The 20,773-nt window shown below is 70.6% G+C and overlaps 6 protein-coding genes across 6 annotated transcripts in view; 5 read left to right on the top strand and 1 right to left on the bottom strand.

Annotated features, from left to right (window-relative positions):
• AURANDRAFT_67631 (hypothetical protein) overlaps positions 1-1,784 on the top strand; it is a gene marked incomplete at both ends in the record, with an annotated part of 2,426 nt that extends 642 nt beyond the window's left edge. Inside the window, 3 exons of the mRNA XM_009043116.1 lie at positions 68-548; positions 690-1,247; positions 1,312-1,784. Of these exons, the coding sequence (XP_009041364.1) occupies positions 68-548; positions 690-1,247; positions 1,312-1,784 (1,512 nt within the window). The remainder of the gene's footprint in view (positions 1-67; positions 549-689; positions 1,248-1,311) is intronic.
• A 460-nt stretch (positions 1,785-2,244) lies between these two features.
• AURANDRAFT_72644 (hypothetical protein) lies at positions 2,245-7,162 on the top strand (the record flags this gene model as incomplete). Its single annotated transcript, XM_009043117.1, has 5 exons — positions 2,245-2,256; positions 2,493-4,027; positions 4,564-5,602; positions 6,272-6,390; positions 6,883-7,162. 4 exons carry the CDS (start codon positions 2,499-2,501, stop codon positions 7,160-7,162), a joined length of 2,967 nt encoding a protein of 988 aa, XP_009041365.1.
• Positions 7,163-7,360: 198 nt separating this feature from the next.
• Positions 7,361-8,880, bottom strand: AURANDRAFT_1243 (hypothetical protein; the record flags this gene model as incomplete). Its single annotated transcript, XM_009043080.1, has 2 exons — positions 7,361-8,242; positions 8,392-8,880. Coding segments are annotated over 2 exons (1,371 nt in total), but the record flags the coding sequence as incomplete, so codon positions are not given.
• A 1,259-nt stretch (positions 8,881-10,139) lies between these two features.
• AURANDRAFT_33336 (hypothetical protein) lies at positions 10,140-12,137 on the top strand (the record flags this gene model as incomplete). Its single annotated transcript, XM_009043118.1, has 3 exons — positions 10,140-10,553; positions 10,777-11,034; positions 11,280-12,137. Coding segments are annotated over 3 exons (1,530 nt in total), but the record flags the coding sequence as incomplete, so codon positions are not given.
• Positions 12,138-12,929: 792 nt separating this feature from the next.
• AURANDRAFT_6042 (hypothetical protein) lies at positions 12,930-13,625 on the top strand (the record flags this gene model as incomplete). Its single annotated transcript, XM_009043119.1, has 1 exon — positions 12,930-13,625. A coding segment is annotated over one exon (696 nt), but the record flags the coding sequence as incomplete, so codon positions are not given.
• A 4,901-nt stretch (positions 13,626-18,526) lies between these two features.
• OTC1 (hypothetical protein) lies at positions 18,527-19,492 on the top strand (the record flags this gene model as incomplete). The annotated part of the gene is made up of 1 exon (XM_009043120.1): positions 18,527-19,492. One exon carries the CDS (start codon positions 18,527-18,529, stop codon positions 19,490-19,492), a length of 966 nt encoding a protein of 321 aa, XP_009041368.1.
• Positions 19,493-20,773: the final 1,281 nt, after the last annotated feature.

The raw sequence follows: 20,773 nt of genomic DNA, 5'->3' as shown, positions 1-20,773 counted from the left end.
TCCGGGCCCGTCCTTGGCGGACGTCGACGCGGCGGTCCGGGGCGTGCTCTCGGCGTCGACGGCCCAGGGCGGCAAGCACACCTTCGTCGTGAGCGTCAAGATCAAGAACGTCGCCTGCGAGAACTGGACGATGACCATGTACAAGTCCGCGGTCCGCCCGTTCATCCTGCTCTTCCACGACCCGGGCGAGAGCGCGGCGAGCCGCGTCGGCTTCAAGATCCCCGTCGTCTCCATCCACCGCTACTCGTCGGCGGGCGGCAAGCTGGCGTTCGATTTGGCGGAGAGGGCGACCTTCGTCGAGGGGTCGCACGCGAAGACGACCACGGTCGACGGCTCCGCGTTCGCGTCGGTGTCCAAGGTCTACGCCAGCGTCTTCATCGAGACGAGCGCCAACGACACGACGGGCGGCGCCGCGAGCCTCGAGGCCGCCTTCGTCCAGTTCAAGCAGTTCTGGGTCGGCAAAGGGCACACGCACCTCACCGAGACGCGCGCCATCTCGCCGACGGAGCAGTTCGGCTCGCGACCAAACTTTGAAATTCTCTGGCTCGGTCAATTCGACGTCGATTCGGCTGATTTTGGGACGAATCGATTGCTCTCGTCGAGTTCTCGAAGCACAGCCGAAGAGCTTGCGTCGAAACGGTCGCATACGCGCGCGTTGAAGTCGGGTTGAAGATTTGATTTCCACACAGGCAAGGCCGAGGCGCTCCGCGCGCTCGCGGCGGCCGTGCGCGCGGTGCGCGCGTGCGACCGCGCCGTGCTCGTCTTCGAGGACGTGAACCGGTTGCCCCTTGGCGCCCTGCGGCTCCTGGAGCCCCTGACGCAGCCCGTGCTCCGGTCCGGGGCCGACGCCGTCGACGCCGCGAAGGCGGTCGTCGTGCTCACGTCGGACCTCTACGGCGGCCCGGACGCGGGCGACTTCCTCCTCGAGGAGGGCATGGGCGTCGAGGACGCCGCGGCCGTCGTCGAGGCCCAGGGCGCGCGCATGTGGCGCGGCGCGCCGCCCGCGTGGTGGGCGCGCGACGTCGCCTCGCTCGCGCTGCCGCCCCTGGACGGCGCGGAGCTCGACGCGGCCATCGCGCTCTACCTGCGCCACGACGTCGCCCGCGCCGTCCACGACGCGCTGCGCTTCGCCTTCGCCGAGCTCCGCGCGGTTCTGTGCCGAATTCATCCGCTGGTCTGGGTGGTCCCGACCAAACTTTCAACCTCTCGAGCGATTCGGCTGATTTTTGGACGAATCGATGTCTCTCGTCGAGTTTTCGAAGCTTGCGTCGAAACCGTCGCATACGCGTTGAAGATTTGAATTCGGCACAGGCGCGGACGCGCCGGCCGCGAAGCGCGAGTGGACGGGCGCGTTCTCCTACGACGGCCGCGTCGTCGCGGACGTCGCCGCGTTCGTGCGCCGCGGGCCCGCGGACTGGCGCGCCCACGGCATCACCCACTTCCGGCACGCGGTCCTCGAGCCCGAACTCGAGGCCGCGGCGCGCGCGCTCCTCGAAAAGTCGCGCGTCCGCGTCGACGAGGCCCCGTGGTCCGCGTTCCACGAGACCGCGGCGACGACCCACGTCTACACGTCGTCCCTGCTGCTGCGGACGGCGGAGCGGCGCGTGAACCCGAACACGCCCTACGAGCGGGTCGTCGTCGACGTGACGTGGGACGTGGAGCACCTGCCGGAGGCGGTCTTCAGCGGCGACGCCCGCGTCGCGGTCGCGGGCATGTCCGAGAGCGTCCTCTGGATGATGGAGGGGGTCAAGGCGGTGCTGAGAAGGGTGCTGGGGTTGTGGTGATGTAAAGGGGGGTTGTTGTTGTTTGGGGATCTGGTGCCGCGACGCCTCGGCAGATGCCTCGGCGCGACTCGGAATTTTTTCTTGGATCCCTGGAGAGCGACTGACGCGTCGCACGGTCTCGTGCACCTTCTTAAGTTCGATTAAACCGACATATGGGGCGCCTAGACTCGAACGACAGGGGTGGATGTGCGGCGGCCCGAGGCCTCGGACGCCTCGGACGGGCCCCCGCACGACGCCGCGGCCCCGGGACGGGGGCCGGGGACGGCGGGCACGGGGGTTCCGGACCGGTAAACGCGCTCCGGGCACGCGGCCTGGCACGCGGCACGGGGCTCGGTACGGTCTCGGCGTGCGGCACGGGGTAGGTGGTGTGGATTTCATCGGCTTTTAATTCAATGTACTTGTAGACGTTGATCATCTCTCTCTCTCTCTCGCTCGTTTGTCGACTGAAATTTTTGGGCGGAGCTCCTACGAGGTGTGTTATGTATCTTCGCGCGAGGGGGGGTCGCGTAGAGCGCGACGACGGCTTCGATGGTGTTACTGGGCCAGGGCCGACCCAAATTTGTCGAGAAAAAAAAAATTCGCGACAAATAACCTGTCGGAGGATCCGCCTCGCCGTCAATCGTTCACCCCCCCGCCTGCTCAACCCCTTACTCCCCCCCTCCTCGACCCGGGACCCCCTCTTTCACCCGACCCTTCCCCCTCGTTTAGGCCACGATGAGGCAAGTGATGTGCGCCATCCTGGCGCTGGCGTTCGGCGCCACGGCGCTCGAGCGCGTCGCCGGCGGCGGCGACGTCGTCTACAAAGGCATCCCCGGCACGGGCGCGGGCGACGTCAACGCCCGCGTCTTCAAGGGCGTGCCCGGCACGGGCGCGGACGCGGACGCCGACGCCTGGGCGGGCGTCGCCGAGGACGCGAGCTCGCTCCTGAAGATGGAGGACACGCTCCGGCGCCAGCTCGAGAACAAGCGCGACTGGGTCTTCTCGTACGACTTCGCTGACGCCGAGCCGACGGCGAAGCCGACGTCGTCGCCGACGTTCACGCCCTGCGACGTCGAGGGCGAGTACCGCTACTACCTCGCGCTCTACGACTACGGCGGCGACGGCTGGGAGGGCGCGACGTACACGCTCTACAAGTACGTCGGCGTGCGCCAGGGCGAGCAGATCCTCACGGGCACCGTCGAGACGGGCTCCGAGGAGGTCATCAACTTCTGCCTCCCGAACGGCCTCTACGCCGTCGACTTCGGCGGCGGCTCCGACGACGGCGAGATCGGCATCCAGTTCCTGCCCGACGACCTCCAGATGATCACGACGTGCACGGGCCCCTGCGTCGAGCGCTTCCTCGCCGTCGACGGCATCGTCATGCCGCCGACGGAGCCGCCGACGGCGTCGAACTTCGGCCAGCCGACGGCGTTCGACGCGTCGCAGACCGCGTGGATGTACCTGTCCTTCCTCGTCGACGGCCTCAACGGCGAGGCCCTCATCTCCGAGGCGGGCTTCTCGGCCTTCGCCTACGCGATCAACGACGTCATCCCCTTCCTCACCGGGCCCGAGGCCGTCGCCGACCTCACGGCGACGTTCGGGGAGGCGCGCCGCCGCCAGCTCCTCCAGGCCGCGGGCGACGACACCGCGTCCATCGAGGCCGTCATCCTCATGGACACGTGCGCGATGGCGGGCCACAACTCGAACGACGACTGCCTCGACGCCATGGTCGAGGACGTCGCCATCGCCATCGCCGACGGCGTCATGCTCGAGCGCATCCTCTACTGGGCGGACTACTTCGGGCTCGACCTCGGCGACGACTTCACGGTGGTCTCCATCGTCTCGGACCCGGAGCCGTACTGGGTCTACGCGCCGACGGCCGCGCCGTCGGCCAAGCCGACGGCCGCGCCGACGACGACGACGACGACGGCCGCGCCCACGCCCGTCACGACGACCGCCGCGCCGCCCGTCACGGACGCCCCCGACTCGGGCTCGTCGTCCAAGAAGAAGTCGTCGGACGACGGCCTCGACTCCGGCGCCATGGCCGGCATCATCGTCGCCATCGTCGTCGTGCTCCTGTTGGTCATGGGCGGGGTTTACTTCAAGCAGCGCGAGAGGAAGGCCACTGAGAGGAAGGATTCCTGGGACATCTCCACCATGTTCACCGACGAGCAGAACCTGCCCCCGGCGGATCAGATGGTGGCCGAGACGCCCGCCGGCGACCAGCCGCAGGCGCTCCAGAAGATCACGCAGGCCGCCGAACTGTAAATCGCGATCGACGGCGACGTCGATGCACAACTTCCTCCTACGACCTCATCCTACGCCCTACGACCACCTCCTACGCCCTCATCCCACGAGCAGAACTTCCTCCTACGACCACCTCCTACGCCCTCATCCTTCCTGAACCTCCGCCGCCGAGGCAACGCGACGCGCGCTGCGAGCCAACGCAGCGCGCGCCGCACGAGCTAACGCAATTCCTCCCTCCAATTGTGTATTCAGTCCGCCGCAGATCACACTCACACTACGCCCGCTTCACTGTGCGGGCACGTCTGGTGGATAGAGGTGTCTCCGGGACCGGGCCTCGCGCCCTCGGCCGGCAAAAGAAGTCTACTCGCTGTGTGCAGACCTGCCTCTAAGCCCTGGTCTCTCCTCGACGAGGAGGGCCGCCGCAGGCCGACGCGGGCCCAACGACTCGAGTCACCTAGCGCGCTGACGACGCGGCGCAGGACGTTGTCGCAATGGCGTCTTCTATCAGAAGCGACGGTCTACAGCTAGGTGCCGGTAAATTTAGTGAGGTTAGCCCCGAATCGGACCTCCGCGGAGCGGCGGCGCCGCGGGCCGCGGGCCAGATGCCCCTACAGTACGATCTGACCGTCGGCGATCTCGTCGTTGCCGCGACCGCGTGGAAGGGCGTCATGGTCGGCGACCGCGGCGTCGTCGTCGAGCCCGGCGAGGACTTGCCGTACAAGCGCTGCCGCATCAAGTTCGACGACGGCAAGGGCACCTACGTCTACACGAAGGGCCAGCAGGCGCGGCGCGTGCCCATTTTAGGCGGCTACGTCTTGGGAGATGGCGTCCTAGCGAATGCCGCGCGCCCTGGCCAGATCAACGTCGGCGACCGTGGCGTCGTCGTCGGCCGGGGCCGGTCCCTGCAGGACGCGTTGCTCGTGCGCTTCCCCAACGGCGTCGATGCCGAGATTAGCGCGGGTCGCGCCCGGCCTGCGTCGGTGGTGGTCGTCCCCGGCGCGCCCCCGATCTTCAAGGGCGACGTCGTCCTCGCGTTAGTGGACTACGAGACCGTGACCGTCGGCGACCGGGGCGTCGTCGTCGGGCCCTGCTGCGACCCCGCGATGTCGCGCCCGGACCTCCGGGTGCTCGTGGACTTCGAGAACAAGGCCGCGTACAACTTCCGCTCCGACGCGCACCTCCGGCTCGCGCCGCTGGTGGAGGGCACGAACTTTGTGCGCGGCGACAAGGTTATTCTGCCGGGCCTGGACAAGAAGGTCATCGGCGTCGTCATCGGTGTGGGGCGCTGCGCGGGCACGCTGGCCGTCAAGGGATATGGCGCGCTGCCCAGAGACGTGGCCCTGGCCCGCCTCAAGCACGCGCCCCTCGTCGCCGGCGCGCCCCACTTCGCCAAGGGCACGCGCGTCGTCGCCAAGGTCGCCTACAACGAGGTCCGCGTCGGCGACCGCGGCGTCGTCGTCGGCCCCTGCATGCAGCCGGAGATGCAGAACGCGGCGAAGCGCGTGCTCGTCGACTTTGGGCGCAAGGGCGTCTACAACTACCATGTGGACACGCAGCTGACGTGCGTCCACGGCGACGAGGACGCGCCCGAGGTGGATCCTCCGAAGCAGAGCTTCGCTTTCGCGTTGCTACCCCAAGACGTGCAATGCGCCGTGCTCGCGCGCCTGCCGGCGGCTGACTTGCGCCGCGCGTCGTTGTCGTGCAAGGCTCTGCGCGCGCGCGTCCGCTCGCCGGCGTTCGCAAAGGCTCGCGCGGCCGCCGTCGACGACGCGCGCGCGCCGGTCGCCGTGGACGTCGTGATGCCGGGCATCCTCCGCGGCCGTCGATGCACGCGCGTGCAGGGCGCCGCGCCGGACGCGGGGCTGCTCATCTCTGGCGGCTACGCGGGACGTATGGACGGCTCGGAAACCTGGCTGCTCTCGGAGGGCGCCGCTCGAAGATGCGCGACGATGCCCGGCGATCGCACGACGTCCTCGGGCTTCGCGTGGCTTGGCGAGGAACTGGTCGTCATCGGCGGGCAGAGCCGGAAGTGGCAGAGCCTACATCCCTACGAACGCCCGCTGGACACGCGAGCCGACGAAGTCGCGGAGGTCTGGGCCTACCACCCGGGTCGCGACGCGTGGCGTGAGCTCGCGCCGCTTCCAATCTACGGCGGACTCGGGGACATGGCCTGTGGCGTCTTGAAAGACGGACGCCTGATTGTTTGCGGTGGAGCTGGTTCCACGCCTGATTATGATGGTTGCGTCATACCAGTCGACCAGGCGACAGCGTACGACGCCGACAGCGATACCTGGACGAAGATCGAGAACATGCCGGGCGGCGAACGCTACGGCATGGCGAGCGTGGTCCACGACGGCAAGCTCTTCGTCTTCGGCGGCCGGTACGAGGACAACGAAAGAAGCAATCGGTTATGCATCTACGATGGCAAGACGTGGAAGCGGGGACAGCAAGCTCCCTTCGGCGGCTCCCATCAGCACGGTGTGATCTTCGACGGCAAGTTCTACCTCCTCGGCGGTTACTGGGACACGGGTGATGAGGACGAGGATGAGGATGGCAATTTCCTCGGGTGGGATAAGACTATCGTCCTCGTCTACGACATCCGTGGCGATATCTGGGCCGCCGGGCCCCGCCTGAATCCATGCATCGGAGGCATCGCCGGGGCTGCCCGCTGCGGTGGCATGATCGTCGTGCTTCCGGAGCGGCGCTACTCAGACGAAGACGAGGCGCGCGCGAAAGTCCACGATCGCATCTACGGCGGCCCGAGAGAAGAGGATCACATCTACGCGTGGTGGCCGGCCCGAGGAATACGATTCGCAGAAGGGCCTATCGCGAACTGGGTCGAACTCTGGGACATCCCGAAGGCTGTCCGCAGAGCGAGCGGCCCCGTCTTTTGCGCCATCGACGATGGCAAGCCCATGCCTCCGGCCATGCTCCTCTACGAGCCCGGCGCGGAGCCGCTGCCTCCGGCCGACGAGCCGGCCGCGGAGCCGCCGCCGCCGCCTCCGAAGCAGCTCACCGGCGCGGCCGCGCTTTTGGAGACGCTGGACAAGTTCAAGGCTGCGAACGGCGGCGTCGACGACCGATATTACGCGGCCATGCGCAGCGCGCTCGAGGAGCTCGAAATCGAGGAGCGCGAGGAGCAGGGGTCGTAATCCCGACTTTTTAAGGGTATAACCTCCGAGGTGAACAGCAGCCGCTCCCCCACACGCAAAAAAAGGGCGCCCCAGGTGGTGGGTGGTGTATTCGAGGCGCGGGGGGGGGAAGGGGCGGCGGCGGCGCGCCGGGGCGACGGGCGCTCAGGCGATGGACTTGCGCTGGGGCTTCTTCCCCGGCGCCGCGCCGCCGACGACCTGCTTCGTCGCCTTGCCGAGCTCGACGGAGCCGACGCGCGACGCGAAGGTGAGCGTGCAGAAGGTCTCGTCGACGTTGTAGAGGATCGGCGAGATGCAGCAGAACATGAGGGTCTTGGAGTCCTGGCTCAGGCTGTCCTGGAGGAGGTGCGTGAGCGTCGAGTTGCGGAAGGGGATGTGCGCGGAGCCCTGCGCGCGCGCCGCGATGACGTCGCCGAGCGCGCTCAGCGACTTGTTGATGTTCTGCGCCTCCTTGAGCGCCTGGCCCGTGGCGCCGGACTTGGACGGCCGCTCGGAGCCCGCCAAATCGACGAGGTGGAGCTTGCCCACCGTCGTGACGCCCGTCGCCTTGTGGAACGACTCGACGGTCACGTTCATGAGCATGTGGCTCCGCGACGACTGCTCGTTCATGTCCGTCGACGCCATGGACCGCGCGCGGTCGCTGATGGCCATCAACTCGAGCACCTCGTCGTCGCCGCGGACGTCGACCTCCGTGAGGTCGGGCACGTAGTTGCCGCGGTCGCCCCGGCGGACCTCGAGCTTCTTCGCGCCGACCTTGTCGCTCAGCAGGTCGCGGATCTGCTCGTTGTAGACCTCGATGACGCTCACCTTGATCTTGTCGTCCGTGTCGCCGCGGCGGTCCGCGGCCTTGGCGAAGAGGTCCTGGAGGGCCCGGAGGTTGCAGCCGCGGTCTTCCGGCGGGCCCGTCATCGTGTACGTCTTGCCCGAGCCCGTCTGGCCGTAGGCGAAGATGCAGACGTTGTAGCCGTCGAGCACGGACGTCACGAGGCCCGAGATCTCCTCGTAGACGTCCGCCTGCTTGCTGTCGACGTTGAAGACCTGGTCGTACTCGAAGGTCTTCTCCTTGCGGCCGCTCGCGACCTGCGCGCGCGGGTACGACGGTCCGTCGGATCGGGACGAGATGTGTGGGATGGTCTGTCCATGTGTGCACCGAAGCTGTGCTTCACACCGGGGAATCGAGCGCCGCTCTCGCAAAACTCGCGACGTAAACAAGCGACGCCGCGCGCGACGTTGATCTCGCCGTCGTTGGGGAAGCTCACGCAGGACGCCATGTCCTCGCCCGCGTGCTCGCGCTCGCGCTTGGACACCGGGCGCACGCGGCAGAAGACGCGGATGTTGCCCCGGAGCTCCTGGACGAGGTTGTGGAGCCGCTTGCGCTCGCCGAGCTCGCGCTTGTACTTGCGCGTCGTCTCCGCGAGCTCGCGCTCCGTGGACCGGACGCGGCTCAGGATCTGGGCCGCGACGTCCTTGGACACGGCCGGCAGCTCCGCGAGCGTCGCGCGCGCCTCGCGCCGCGCGGCCGCGATCTGGGGCTTGAGCGCGCGGACCTGCTTCGCCAGGGCGCTCAGGGCCTTCGTGTTGCCCTTGGCGCTCTTCTTGGCCTTGGCCGCGGACTTTTCCAGGCGCTCGCGCTCCTTGTCGAATTTCGCGCGCTCCTCGGCGATGAGCGCCTCGACCTCCTTCTCCATGGCCGACATCAACTGCTCCTTCTCCTTCTCCGCGTTCTTGACGGCGTCGCCGTCGGCGGCGCGGGCCTTGGCCTTGGCCTTCTTGAGCGCCTCCTTGTGGTCCGCCTTGAGCCGCTCCATGGCCTCGGAGAGCTCCGATAGCGCGACGCCCGCGTCGCCCGCGCCCCGGAGCGCGGCGACCTCGCGGCGGAGCGCGGCGACCTCCTCGCCGTCGGCGGTCGACGACCCGCCGCCGCCGCCCGCGGGGCGGCCCCGGGCCTGCTCGAGCTCGCGCGCGCGCGCCTTGGCCGCGCGCGCGTCGTCGCGCGCGGCGTCGAGCTCGTCCTCGAGGTCGCGGATGCGCTGCTCCGCGTGGCTCGGCTCCGGCGCCGTCAGGGTCGTGCCGCCCTCGACGTAGCGCCGCTCGAGCTCGTCGCGCGCGTCGACGAGCGCCGCGTTCTCCGCGCGGAGCGCGTCGAGCTCGGCGTCGGACGCGCCCTCTATACCGCCGGCCTCGATCTCGCCGAGGATCCACGCCGTCGACTCGCGGAACGCCGCCGCGCGGCCCGCGAGCTCGGACGACGCGCCCCGGTCCAGGGCCTCGGACAGCAGCTCGCCCTGCTCGCCGAGCTTGGACGCGAAGAGGCGCGTCATGAGCGCCGCCTGGGACCGGCACTGCACCTTGAGCCGCTCGCACTTCTCCGCCGCCCGCCGCTCCTTGAGCAGCGCGCGCTGCAGCTCCTTGTCCGACATGGTTGCGCTTGTTGGGCTGCCCCCACGTGCTTCAGACGGCAGCCATCGTTGCTCGGACGCTCGAAAATCGCGGGCTGCCGAGCTGCCGTTCACCGCCGGGTTCAGCGAGGCCCTTGTTGCCCTCCCCACAACTTTGTGATCGCGACGCACGCCTGCGCTCTCGAGCGGCAGAGCGCGTCGCGGCGGCGCGTAGTGACGCGTTGCGCGCGCAGCACACCTCGGTCTTCGGTGCTCGCAACGCGCCGCGCCGCGCGGCGCCGCGCGAAGCGCTGCAACCGCCTCCGCGCGGCTGGTCTCGGCCGCCGCGGGCTTCGTGAACCATGAGCCAGTACCCGTACCGCGAGGCGAGCTACCGCAGCACGGCGCACGTCGACTTCGAGCCGCCGGCGTGGTGGGCGCCGCACTCGAGCGAGACGCACCTGCTGCGGGAGACGCGCGCGACGATCGGCCGCATGCAAGACGCGGACTTCATGACGTGGCTCGACGACCGCGGCCGCGAGGGCGAGACGCTGACGTTCGCGGGCCTCTGGCGCAAGGCCCTGGCCGTGTCGCGGAAGATGGTCGACGACTGGGGCGTCGAGACGGGCGACCGCGTCCTGCTGTGCTACCTGCCGGGCATGGCGTTTATGATCGCGTTCTGGGGCTGCCTCCGGCTGCGCGTCGTCGCGGTGCCCGTCTACCCGCCGGACCCGAACAAGCTCGCCCTGGGCCTGAAGAAGCTGGACCTCGTGAAGCAGTCCTGCGGGTCGTCCCTGTGCCTCACGGAGAAGGCGCTCGACCAGATGCGCATCGCGCTGTCGTTGACGCACCGCTGGCCGCCGGGCCTCGTGTGGAAGCGCACGGACCGCGAGCTCAAGTTCAAGGACGCGTCGGACCCGGACGTGCCCCTCCTCGACGACGCCGTCGCGTTCCTCCAGTACACGTCGGGGTCCACGGGCGACCCGAAGGGCGTCATGCTCACGTTCGCGAACGTCCGCGCGGAACTCGAATCTTCCACCCGACTTCCATGTGCGCAGTTTTGACGCAAGCACTTCCGCCGTGCTTTGAGAACTCGACGAGAGCCATCGATCCGTCCAAAAATCAGCCGAATCGACTTCGATTCGACCGAGCTAGAGAATTTCAAAGTTTGGTCGGGACGTCCCAAACCGGCGGTCGATTTCCACACAGGCGAACATCTGGCACAACCTCAACGAGATGTACCTGCCCGCGCAGCGCCACCACCTGGCCACGCGGGGGGTCGCGGCCGGCGAGCGCATCACGGGCGTGTCCTGGCTGCCCCAGTTCCACGACACGGGCCTCGTGTTGTGCATCGTCGGGCCGTTCGTCGCGGGCTACCGCATGGTGAACTTTTCGCCGCTCACGTTCCTCAAGATGCCCCTGCTGTGGCTCGAGGCCATGTCCAAGTACGGCGCCCACTGGTCCGCGGCGCCGGACTTCGCCTACGAGCTCTGCGTGCGGCGCCTGGGCGAGCGCCAGGGCAGCAAAAGAGAGCGAAATTCCCAACTTCAAAGGCTCATATCTCGGCCGTTTTCCACTCGTTTCGGCTGATTTTTGGACGAGCGATCATCTCTCGGAACGGTCTCGAAGCGTGGATGCTTTTTCCGGAACGCGCGCGCGCGAAACACTCAAGTTGAAGCGACGTTGAATCGCCCTGGTGCTGCCCAGGCGAACGCGCGGCCAAGGACGCGAAGGCGAAGGAAAACGGCGACGCGCCGAAGGCCCACGCGCCCATCGACCTCGCCTCGATCCGCCAGTTCGCCTGCGGCGCGGGCGAGCGGTGCCGGCCGGCGCAGCTCGAGCGGTTCATGGAGACCTTCAAGCCCTACGGGTTGCGCGAGGACGTCTACGTGCCCAACTACGGTCTCGCGGAGCACGTCGTCGGCACGTGCGGCTGCGCGCGGGGGCTGATCTTATCGAAAAGCCGGCCGGACCTCGCCTGCTGCGGCGAGGACTTCCAGTGCGACCTGAGGATCGTGGACCCGACGAGCCGCCGCGAGGCGACGCGCGGCGAGATCTGGATCTCGTCCAAGTCCGTCGCCGCGGGGTACTGGGGCAAGAAGGAGCTGTCGACGGAGACGTTCCACGCGCGGCTCGTGTTAGACGACGCGGGCACGGAGAGCCGGAGCCGCTACGTGCGCACGGGCGACGAGGCCTTTTTAGAGGACGGCATGCTCTTCATCAACGGGCGGCTCAAGGACCTCATCATCGTCGGCGGCAAGAACTACTACCCCGAGGACATCGAGGTCGCCGCCCAGGAGGCGAACCGCGACGTCATCCGGCCCGGCTGCGTCGCGGCCTTCGCCGCCGAGGAGAACGCCGCGGGCGCCGAGGAGAAGGTCGTCTGCGTCTTCGAGCTCCGGAAGAGCGCGCCGAGCGACGCCGCGACGCTGAAGGCGCTGACGGACGACGTCGCGCGCGCCGTCGGCGTCGCGTCGGGCCTCCAGCCGGACCGCGTGCTCGTCATCCCGGAGCGGTCCATCCCGAAGACGACGTCCGGCAAGGTCCAGCGGCGCCAGACGCGCGCCAAGGTCCAGGACGCGTCGCTCAAGGTGCTCTTCGACACCGCGGGCGTCATCGAGCCGATGGCCCGGAGCTACGGGCCCCTCGACCTCGTCCGCGACGCCATCGCGGCCTTCCCCTGGACCTTCGGCGTCGCCCCCTGCGACGGCGCGGACAAGGACAAGGACAAGGACGCGCCGGAGGCCGACGCGTCGCCCGCGCCGAGCGAGGCCGCGGAGACGCGCGAGCGCGCGGCGCCGCCGGCGACGCCGTCGAAGCGCGCCGCGGAGGTCGAGGCGACGCTGCTGGGCGCGATCCGCGCCGTCGCGACGGGGCCCGTCGTCGCGACGACGGCCTTCTACGAGCTCGGGCTGTCGAGCCGCCAGATGGTCGAGCTCCTCCGGAAGATCGAGGGCGAGTTGGATCTGGAGCTGCCGCCGACGGTCGTCTTCTCGTGCCCGACGGTGCGCGCCCTGGCGGCGGAGATCGTGTCCATGACGGGCGGCGGCGACGACTCCGACGGCGAGGGCACGGGCGCCCAGGCGGGCTTCGACGGCGTCGGCGCGCGCGGCGGCCTGAGCCGCCGGGGCGCCGCGCCGCTCCGCGTCGCGGCCGCGCGGCTCCGGCTCCCCGGGAGCGCGTCGAGTCTCGGCGCGCTGCGCGCCGTCGTCCTGTCGAAGAGCTTCGGCGGGTCGCGCGTGCCCGCGGCGCGCTGGGACTGGCGCGCCGTCGACGCCGCTCTAGCGAGGCGCGGCGGGAATCCCGAGGCGCGCGCGCGCGCGGCCTACGGCGCCTTCTCCGACGGCGCGAGAGGGTTCGAGCCGCGGCGCTACGGCTTCCGGCCCGCGGAGGCCGCCGCGCTCGACCCCCAGCAGCGGCTCCTCCTCGACCTGACCTACGGCGCGTTGGTGTCTCGGTCGCCGGACCGGTGCGCGCTCCGCGGCGCGGCCGTGGGCGTCTGCGCGGGCATGATGTCCATCGACGCCGTGCTCGGCGTGCCCGCCGTCGACGTGGGGCCCCACGACCTCACGGGCAACGGCTACGCCGCGGCGGGGAGCCGGCTGAGCTTCCTGCTGGACCTACGGGGCCCGTGCGTCGTCGTCGACACGGCGTGCTCCGGCGCGCTCGTCGCGGCCGCGCTCGCGGCCAAGTTCGTCCGCGACGGCGACGCCGACGCGGAGATCGCCGGGGGCGTGTCGCTCATGCTCGCGCCGTCCTTCGTGCACGTGGGCGCGGCGGCCGCGGGCATGACGTCGCCGAGCGGCGCGTGCCGCGCGTTCGACGCTTCCGCGGACGGCTACTGCCGCGGCGAGGGCTGCTCCGCTTTGCTGCTCGAGCCCGCGGACGATTCCGGCGCGCCGGCGCCGGCCTGGGCCGCGTCGACGTGCGCGCACAACGGCCAGTCGGCGACGTTCACGGCGCTGAACGCGACGTCGCAGCGGCGCCTCGTCGAGGCGTGCCTCCTGGAGGCCGCGGCCGCGGGGCCCGCGCGGACGCTCGGCGCCGTCGAGGCCCACGGCACGGGCACGCGGCTCGGCGACCCCATCGAGCTCGGGGGCCTGGCGGCGGCCCTCGGCCGGAGCCCGGGCGCGGTCCGCGTCGCGGGCGTCAAGGGGTGTTTAGGCCACGGCGAGCCCAACGCCGGCGGCGCGGGCGTATTCGCGGCGCTCGGCGCGCTCGCGGGCGACTCGGCGCCGAACGGGCGCCTGCGGCGCGCGAACCCCGTGACGTCCCTGGCGAAGCAGGGTTTGGGCACGTGCAAGCTCGCCTTACCGGCGGACGGCGCGCCCGACCGCGGCGCGGACCGCGTCGCGCAGGTCGCGGCGCCGGGCTTGCTGGCGACGGCGGGCGTGTCGAGCTTCGGCTACTCGGGCATCATCGCCCACGCGATCCTCGCCGCGTCCGACGGCCGGGAACCCGCGAAAGTCGCGGGCGACCGCGACCGCGCGGCCGACGACGGCTTTTCGCGCGGCGGCGGCTTCGCGGCGGCGGCCGACGCGCGGCGCACGTTTACGGCCGAGGCGACGCGGAAGCGCGCGCCGGGCGAGGTTTCGCGCGCGCGCGCGCTCGAGACGTGGCGCTTCGCCACGAACGCGTCCCTCGGCATGAAGGTCGCCCTCGCGCCCGACGGCGCCGAGTGGGCGTTCCGCGGCCGCGCGGCGCTCGCGACGCTCCTCGACGGGGCTTTGGCGGCGGCCGCGGCCGTCGCGGCGCTCCGCGGCGCCGACGACGCCGCCGTCGTCGGCCTCGCCGACGTCGAGGTGCCCGCGTGCCTGCCGGACCGGCGCTACGCGGAGATCGTCGTCGCGCGGCTGTCCGTCGTCGGCGACGCGGTCGAGTGGGCCGCCGGCGGCGACGTGCTCGCGACGGCGACCCTGCTGCCGCCGAGCGACGCGGCGCTCGGCCCGCGGCGCCTCCGCGGATCCGCGGAGGAGGCGCTCGACGGCGCGGCGTTCTACGCGCGGCTCCGCGGCGCGACGAGCGCGCCGCCGCGCGTCGTCGGCGCCGCGGGCGTCGCGCGGGCCTTCTCGGGCGCCCGCGGCTCGAAGCTCGCGCTCGTCCGCGGCGCGCGGCCCGGCCTCGTCGACGCGGCGCGCCAGCTCGCGAACCCGGGCGACGGCAAGTGGCACGAGCCGACGTCCGTCGAGACGGTCTTCGCGGCCGCGGTCCCCGCCGCCGTCGGCGCCGCGCCCGCCGCGACGCTCCTGTCCATGCGGCGAAGCGCGGGGACGCTGTCGTTCGCTTCTTCTGCGCTCGCGCTCGCCCGGCTTTCGGTATCGCCCGTCGAGCCGGCGCGCTACCGGACGGCGGCCGCGCCGCGCGCGCCCGCGCTCTACGACGTCGCCTGGGGGGAGGCGGCTTCGTCGGCCGGTTCCTGCCGCGTGACGCTCCTCGCGCCTCGCACGCGCGCGTCGGCGCTCCCGCGGGCCGTCCGGAGCCGCTCGGCGACGCCGCGCTACGTCCTGGGGCGGCGCGCCGCCGACGCGCTCGCCGCGCCGCTCCGTCCCGCGGCGTCGCGCGTCGGCTCGTCGGCGTCCGTCGCCGTCGACGGTGTCGCGCGGCTCTTCGGGGACGCGGACGACGCGGACGCGGCCGTCGCGCGCGCGCTCGGCGGCGGAACCGTCCTCGAGGCGAAGCTCGTCGTCGCCGCTTCGCGGCGCGGCGGGCCGCTGGTCGTGTCCGGCCTCGAGGTTTCGCTCGGGCCGGCGACGGCCCTCGGGCTGGGCTTGCTTCGCGCCTTGGCGGGGGCCGTCGAGACCGTCGTGCTGACCTCGGATCGCCTCGAGGCCGCGACGGCGGCCGCGGTCGTCGACGCGGCGCCCGAGCGCGCGGTCGTCGACGCGACCGCCGAAACGGCCGTGTCGCGGCGCGTCAACGGCTTTCGAAGCGACGCGCTGTGGACGCGGGCCTTCGTCGGCGGCGACGACGCGCGCGCGGCGGCGCGGGTCGACGCGCGCCGTCGCGGTCGCGACGTCGCGGCGGTCCGCGGCCGACTCTCCGTCAAGAACGCGCGCGAGGCGTCGGCCGTCGCCGAGGCCGCGCTCCGCTGCGCGACCGCATCGCCGGCGCTCGCCTTCTCCTACGAGGCCGCGCTCCTGAGCCCCGCGAGGCTCCCGAGCCCCGCGAAGGCGGCGCCTCCGCGCGAGGCCGCCGCCTACGCCGCGGCCGCGGTGACGCCGCGCCAAGCGGCGACGAAGGCGGCCATGGCCGTGCTCGGGCTCGACGAGATCGATCCCACGGCGAACCTCGGCGACCTGGGCATGGACTCGCTCCAGGGCACGGAATTCGCGCGCGAGGTCGGCGACCGGCTCCGGCGGACGGTGTCGCCGTCGATCCTCGTCGCCGCGGAGACGCTCGACGAGGTCGTCGCGTTGCTGGAGGCGGAGTGCGTGTCCACGGAGGACGTTCCCGAGGCGCCGGCGCGGCCGCCCTGGGCCGAAGAGGTGCCGGACGCGCCGCCGGGCGTCGCCGCGTTCCCGTCGTCGCCGGACCAGGAGCTGCTGCTCTGGATGCTCCGGCGCCGCGACAAGCGCGCGAACGGCGCGGCGAAGGCGGGCGGCTACGCCTGGCTCCCGCCGACGGCCGTCGGGAAGCTCGTGGGCAAACTGGACGCCGGCAAGTTGAAGCTCGCGCTCGACGCCGTCGTCGACCGCCACGACGCGCTGCGGTGCCGGCTCGTCGACGTGCCCGGCGCGAACCGGGCCCTCGTGGTCGTGGGCGCCGACGCGAAGCCAAAGCTCGAGACGGCGGCGGCGGACTCCGTCGACGGGGCCGTCGCCGCGTGCCAGGCCTACTACGACGCGGACGCGAACGACCCCTTTGCGGCGCGGTCGCTGCTCCGCGCGCTCCTCGTCGCCGTCGACGCCGAGACGCACGTGCTCTTCCTCGCCTGCAACCACGCCGTCTCCGACGGCTGGAGCCACCAGGTGCTCTACGGCGAGCTCGTCCTCGCCTACAACGCGCTCGTCGCGGGCCGCGCGGCGACGGCGGACCTGCCGGCCGTGCCGCGGAGCTACGGCGCGTTCCTGGGCTGGCAGGCCTCGCTCGTCTCCGACGGCGCCTACGGCGGCGCCGCCGTCGTCGCCCAGCGCGAGGCCTACGCGGCCGCGCGGCGCCTCCCGGACTGGCCCCGCGAGACGCCCGACGCCGTGCAAACGCTCTTCTCGACGGGCGCGCTCCTGCGGAGCGACGCCGCGGCCGTCGTCGACGCGGCGACGCTCGGGAAGCTCAGTGCCGTGCTCCGCGGGAGCGCCTGCGGCCGCGCGTCGCTGCCGTCGGCCGTGCTCGCGGCCTACGCGTTCGCGCTCCGGTGGCTGCCAGGGCAGCAAAAGGGTGATTCAACGTCGCTTCAAAGTGAGTTTTCCGCGCGCGTGCGTTTCAAAATCAGCGCCCACGCTTCGAGAGCGCTCCGAGAGATGATCGCTCGTCCAAAAATCAGCCGAAACGAGCGGAAAACGACCGAGATAGGAGCCTTTGAAGTTGGGAATTTCGCACCCTTTTGCTGCCCAGGTGGCTCCCGCGCGGCGCGGCGAGCGTCGTCCAGTACTCGCACAGCGGCCGCGTGGGCCACGACGAGCTCCACCGGACCTACGGCCAGCTCGCGTCGGACATGAACGTCGTCCTGCCCCCGCGGCCGGCGGGCGACGGCTCCGTGGGGGCCTTCGTCGCGCACGTCCACGCGTCCGTGCTGGACGCGCTATCGCTCGCGGCCGTGCCCTACGCCGTCGCCTACGGCGCGGCCAAGGGCGGCCCCGACGCCGAGGCGCCCCTGCCGGCGCAGTACAACTGGTACGACCGCTACACGGACGTCGTCCCCTGGGCGGGCCTCGAGGCGACGGAGCTCGGCGTCGACGCGACGGCCATGAAGCGCAAGACCTTCAACGTCGGCGCGATCTACCTCATGGCCCTCGTCCAGGGCGACGGCGCGCTCCTGCTCAAGTTCTTCTTCAACGAGCACGTCTACGCGCGGGCGACCGTCGACGCCGCGCTCGCCGACGCGTCCCGGTTCCTCGCCGCGCTCGCCGCGGGCGCGGACGCGCCCGTGCCGGAATTGTAGCTGCCCCGGGGTGGTAACTCTTCTAGAGGGCTTATTTACAGCTCCGGCACGAAGATGCACTCGGCGCGGTGCCCGCTGCGCCACGCGGCCTTCTGGCAGTCGCGGCTGCAGTAGCGGCGACTCATGCAGCCACCGCAGACCTGGAACGGGGGCTGCACGATGCTGCCCTCGCCTTCGCAGTAGGCGCACGTGCGTTTGCGCAGCGCGCGGCGGACGCGAGGCTGCGCCAAGAGAAGCTCGACCATTTCGTCCTTGCCGCCGCGAGCCCGCGCGGCCTCGAGCGGAGTCCAGACGTCAGGACTGACGTAAGTCGGGTCGGCGCCGTGTTCGAGCAGAAGTTGCGCAACTTTGATGTGATCCTCTTCGCCGAAAAAGGATGCTGTCAGGAGAGCCGTCCTGTCGTCCATCAGCCCGTCGACCTCAGCTCCGAGACCTAGGAAAAGCTGGACGACGCGATGGAGACCTTCGGAGGCCGCGTACCACAGCGGGTAACCGCGGTTAGCAAGAACGCGTGTGGCATCAGGCATTTGGCGGCTGCGCTCCACCACTTCGACGAGTACGTTTGCACTATCGCTAAGAACATACAATAATTCAGCATCTAGGTTGTGCCGCTCCTTTGAGAACCGTTTACCGAATCGTCTACCGACTCTGTGAGGTCTCGTGCGATGCGCGTCGCCGTCCAGCTCAATAAAAGCGAGGAGGCACAACTTCGCTACCACCCGATCTCTTCTACCGAAACCCAGCGCGCCGCCCGGCGCAGTGGCCTTATTGCGCACGTCCATCATGACTCGGGCTGGGCTCTGGGGAAACAAAGACCTGCGCACCACACAGGGCACTCAACTTGACGCGAGATCGAGACGATAGCGAGAGCAATCTCGAGTGCAAGCCATGGCCGTCCGCCACGTGACGAAGATTAGCAGCCTGACGCGCCCGGAGGTCGCCGGCGTGCTGCGGCTCGCGCTGGACATGAAGGCGCGGCCGGAGGACTACCACGACGCGCTGAAGCGGAAAACCTTACTCATGCTCTTCGAGAAGCCGTCGCTGCGGACGCGCGTGTCTCTCGAGGCGGGCATGACGAGCCTCGGCGGCCACGGCATCGCCTACATGACGGGCGACAGCCCCATCGGCGTCAAGGAGTCCTACGAGGACACGGGCGCGGTCCTGAGCCGCATGGCCGACGCGGTGACGGCGCGCGTCAAGTCGCGCGACCAGATCGCGGGGCTCGCGGCGAACGCGACGATCCCCATCGTCAACGCCCTGGACGACTACGCCCACCCCATGCAGATGCTCGCGGACCTGCAGACCATCGTCGAGCACAAGGGCGGCGACGCCCCGGACGTCGAGCGCGCGCTCGGCGGCAAGGCGCTGGCCTTCGTCGGCGACTGCTGCAACAACGTGACCTACGACCTCATGCGCGCGGGCGCGCTCATGGGCCTCGACGTCCGCGTCGCCGGGCCGACGGGCGAGGGCTTCGACGTCGAGCCGTCGGTGCTCGAGGAGTGCGCGGCGCTCTCCGCGGCGCCCGGCGGCGGCGCCGTCACCGTCTGCGCGACGGCCGAGGAGGCCGTCAGCGGCGCCGACGTCGTCTACGCCGATTCCTGGATGTCCTACGGCATCGAGGGCGCCGCGCGCGACTCGCGGCTCGCGGCGCTCATGCCCTTTCAGGTGACGACGGACCTCATGACGCAGGCGGCGCCCGACGCCATCTTCATGAACTGCCTCCCGGCCGTCCGCGGCGAGGAGCAGACCGCCGACGTCATCGACGGGCCCCAGTCCGTCGTCTTCGACCAGGCGGAGAACCGGCTCCACGCGCAGAAGGCGCTCCTCGTCAAGCTCATCTGCAAGGAGCTCTAGGACCTCGGGGCGGGGGCTCGCGCTAAAGAACACGTGAAATCAAAGCGGGTTGAGGCGTTGTTTTGAGCTTCAAGGTCGCGGCAGCGTTTTATGTTGAACCCATCATTGACTCTTTGCCGCGCCGGCCATGGCGCATGGCGCCCGTCGGATAGCCAGCACAGCTGCTCGACATTCATTGTGATAGCCAAGCGCTGCTCGGCGACGATGCAGCCGCAGCCCAAGACGCTCGCGGCCGCCGCGCGCGAAGCGCTGCTCACGCAAGCGCGCGAGCTCGAGCGCTTCTGGCACACGCCGGCGCTGCGCCTGCCCATGCTCTGCGTCTGGACGGCGTCCTTCGGCGGCGCCCTGCACTATCCTTGTACAACCTACTTTTATCTGCTGCTCGGCGCGACGAAGCGCGACATCGGCAACTTCGGGCTCGTCGTCTACTGGCCCGACGTCGTTCTGGCGCCGGTCTACGGCCACGTCGTCGACGCGCGCGGCGCCTACCCGGCGATCGTCGCCACGGCCTGCTCCTGCCGGCGTCCGCGGCCATGACGACCTTCGAGAGATTTGACTGGGAAAGCGATGAAACACTGTCACTGACGTGCTTGGTAGGCTCCTGCGCGCTCGGCTGCCTCGTCCGCGGCGTCGCGCCCGTCGGCGGCCTCGGCTGGTTGTACGCGGGCAACCTGATCATCGGCCTCGGCGCGTCGAACTTGTGGACGTCGGTGCTCAGCCACGCGACGCGACACACGGAGACGGCGCGCCGCGAGGCCTGCGTGTCCGCGTTCTTGTTCCAGGTCGCGGCGCTGCGCATCCTGGGCAAGGGCGCCTACGTGCCCTGCGTCCGGATCCTCGCGGCGCTCGGCGTCGCGGAGCCGCTGCGCCAGTACCGCGTCCTGATGGTCGTCTGCCCGCTGTTTTGCGGTTTCTCGATCATCTTCTTGGCGCTCCGCGGCGTCTGCAACCCGCGGACGCCCGTGCCGACGGAGGACCCCGAGGACGTCGCCGCGAAGGCGCCCGCGTCCGCCCTCTTGCAGGACGAGGACGACGCCGTCGTCGGCTGGGGGCCATTCTCGGTCGTCGCCGGAGCGGTCTTCGTCGACGCCGTGTGCCGAACGGCGATCGCGGTGCTCTGGCCCTTGTACGGCCGGGACCTCTACGGCTGGGGCGGCTCGGCCTTCGCGGGGCCCTACTTCCTCGAGGGCCTCGCGTCGACGGCGGCCGTCGGCCTCGCGCCGTCGCTGTCGTCGTACGCGGGGACGATGGCGCGCGCGTCCTCGGTCCTCGCGGCGCTCG

Source organism: Aureococcus anophagefferens (assembly GCF_000186865.1).
Source record: "Aureococcus anophagefferens unplaced genomic scaffold AURANscaffold_44, whole genome shotgun sequence".
In the NCBI taxonomy this organism is placed as follows: Eukaryota; class Pelagophyceae; order Pelagomonadales; family Pelagomonadaceae; genus Aureococcus; species Aureococcus anophagefferens.
The sequence above is the reverse complement of the archived record's forward strand: the minus strand, read 5'-3'. Positions and strand labels throughout refer to the sequence as shown.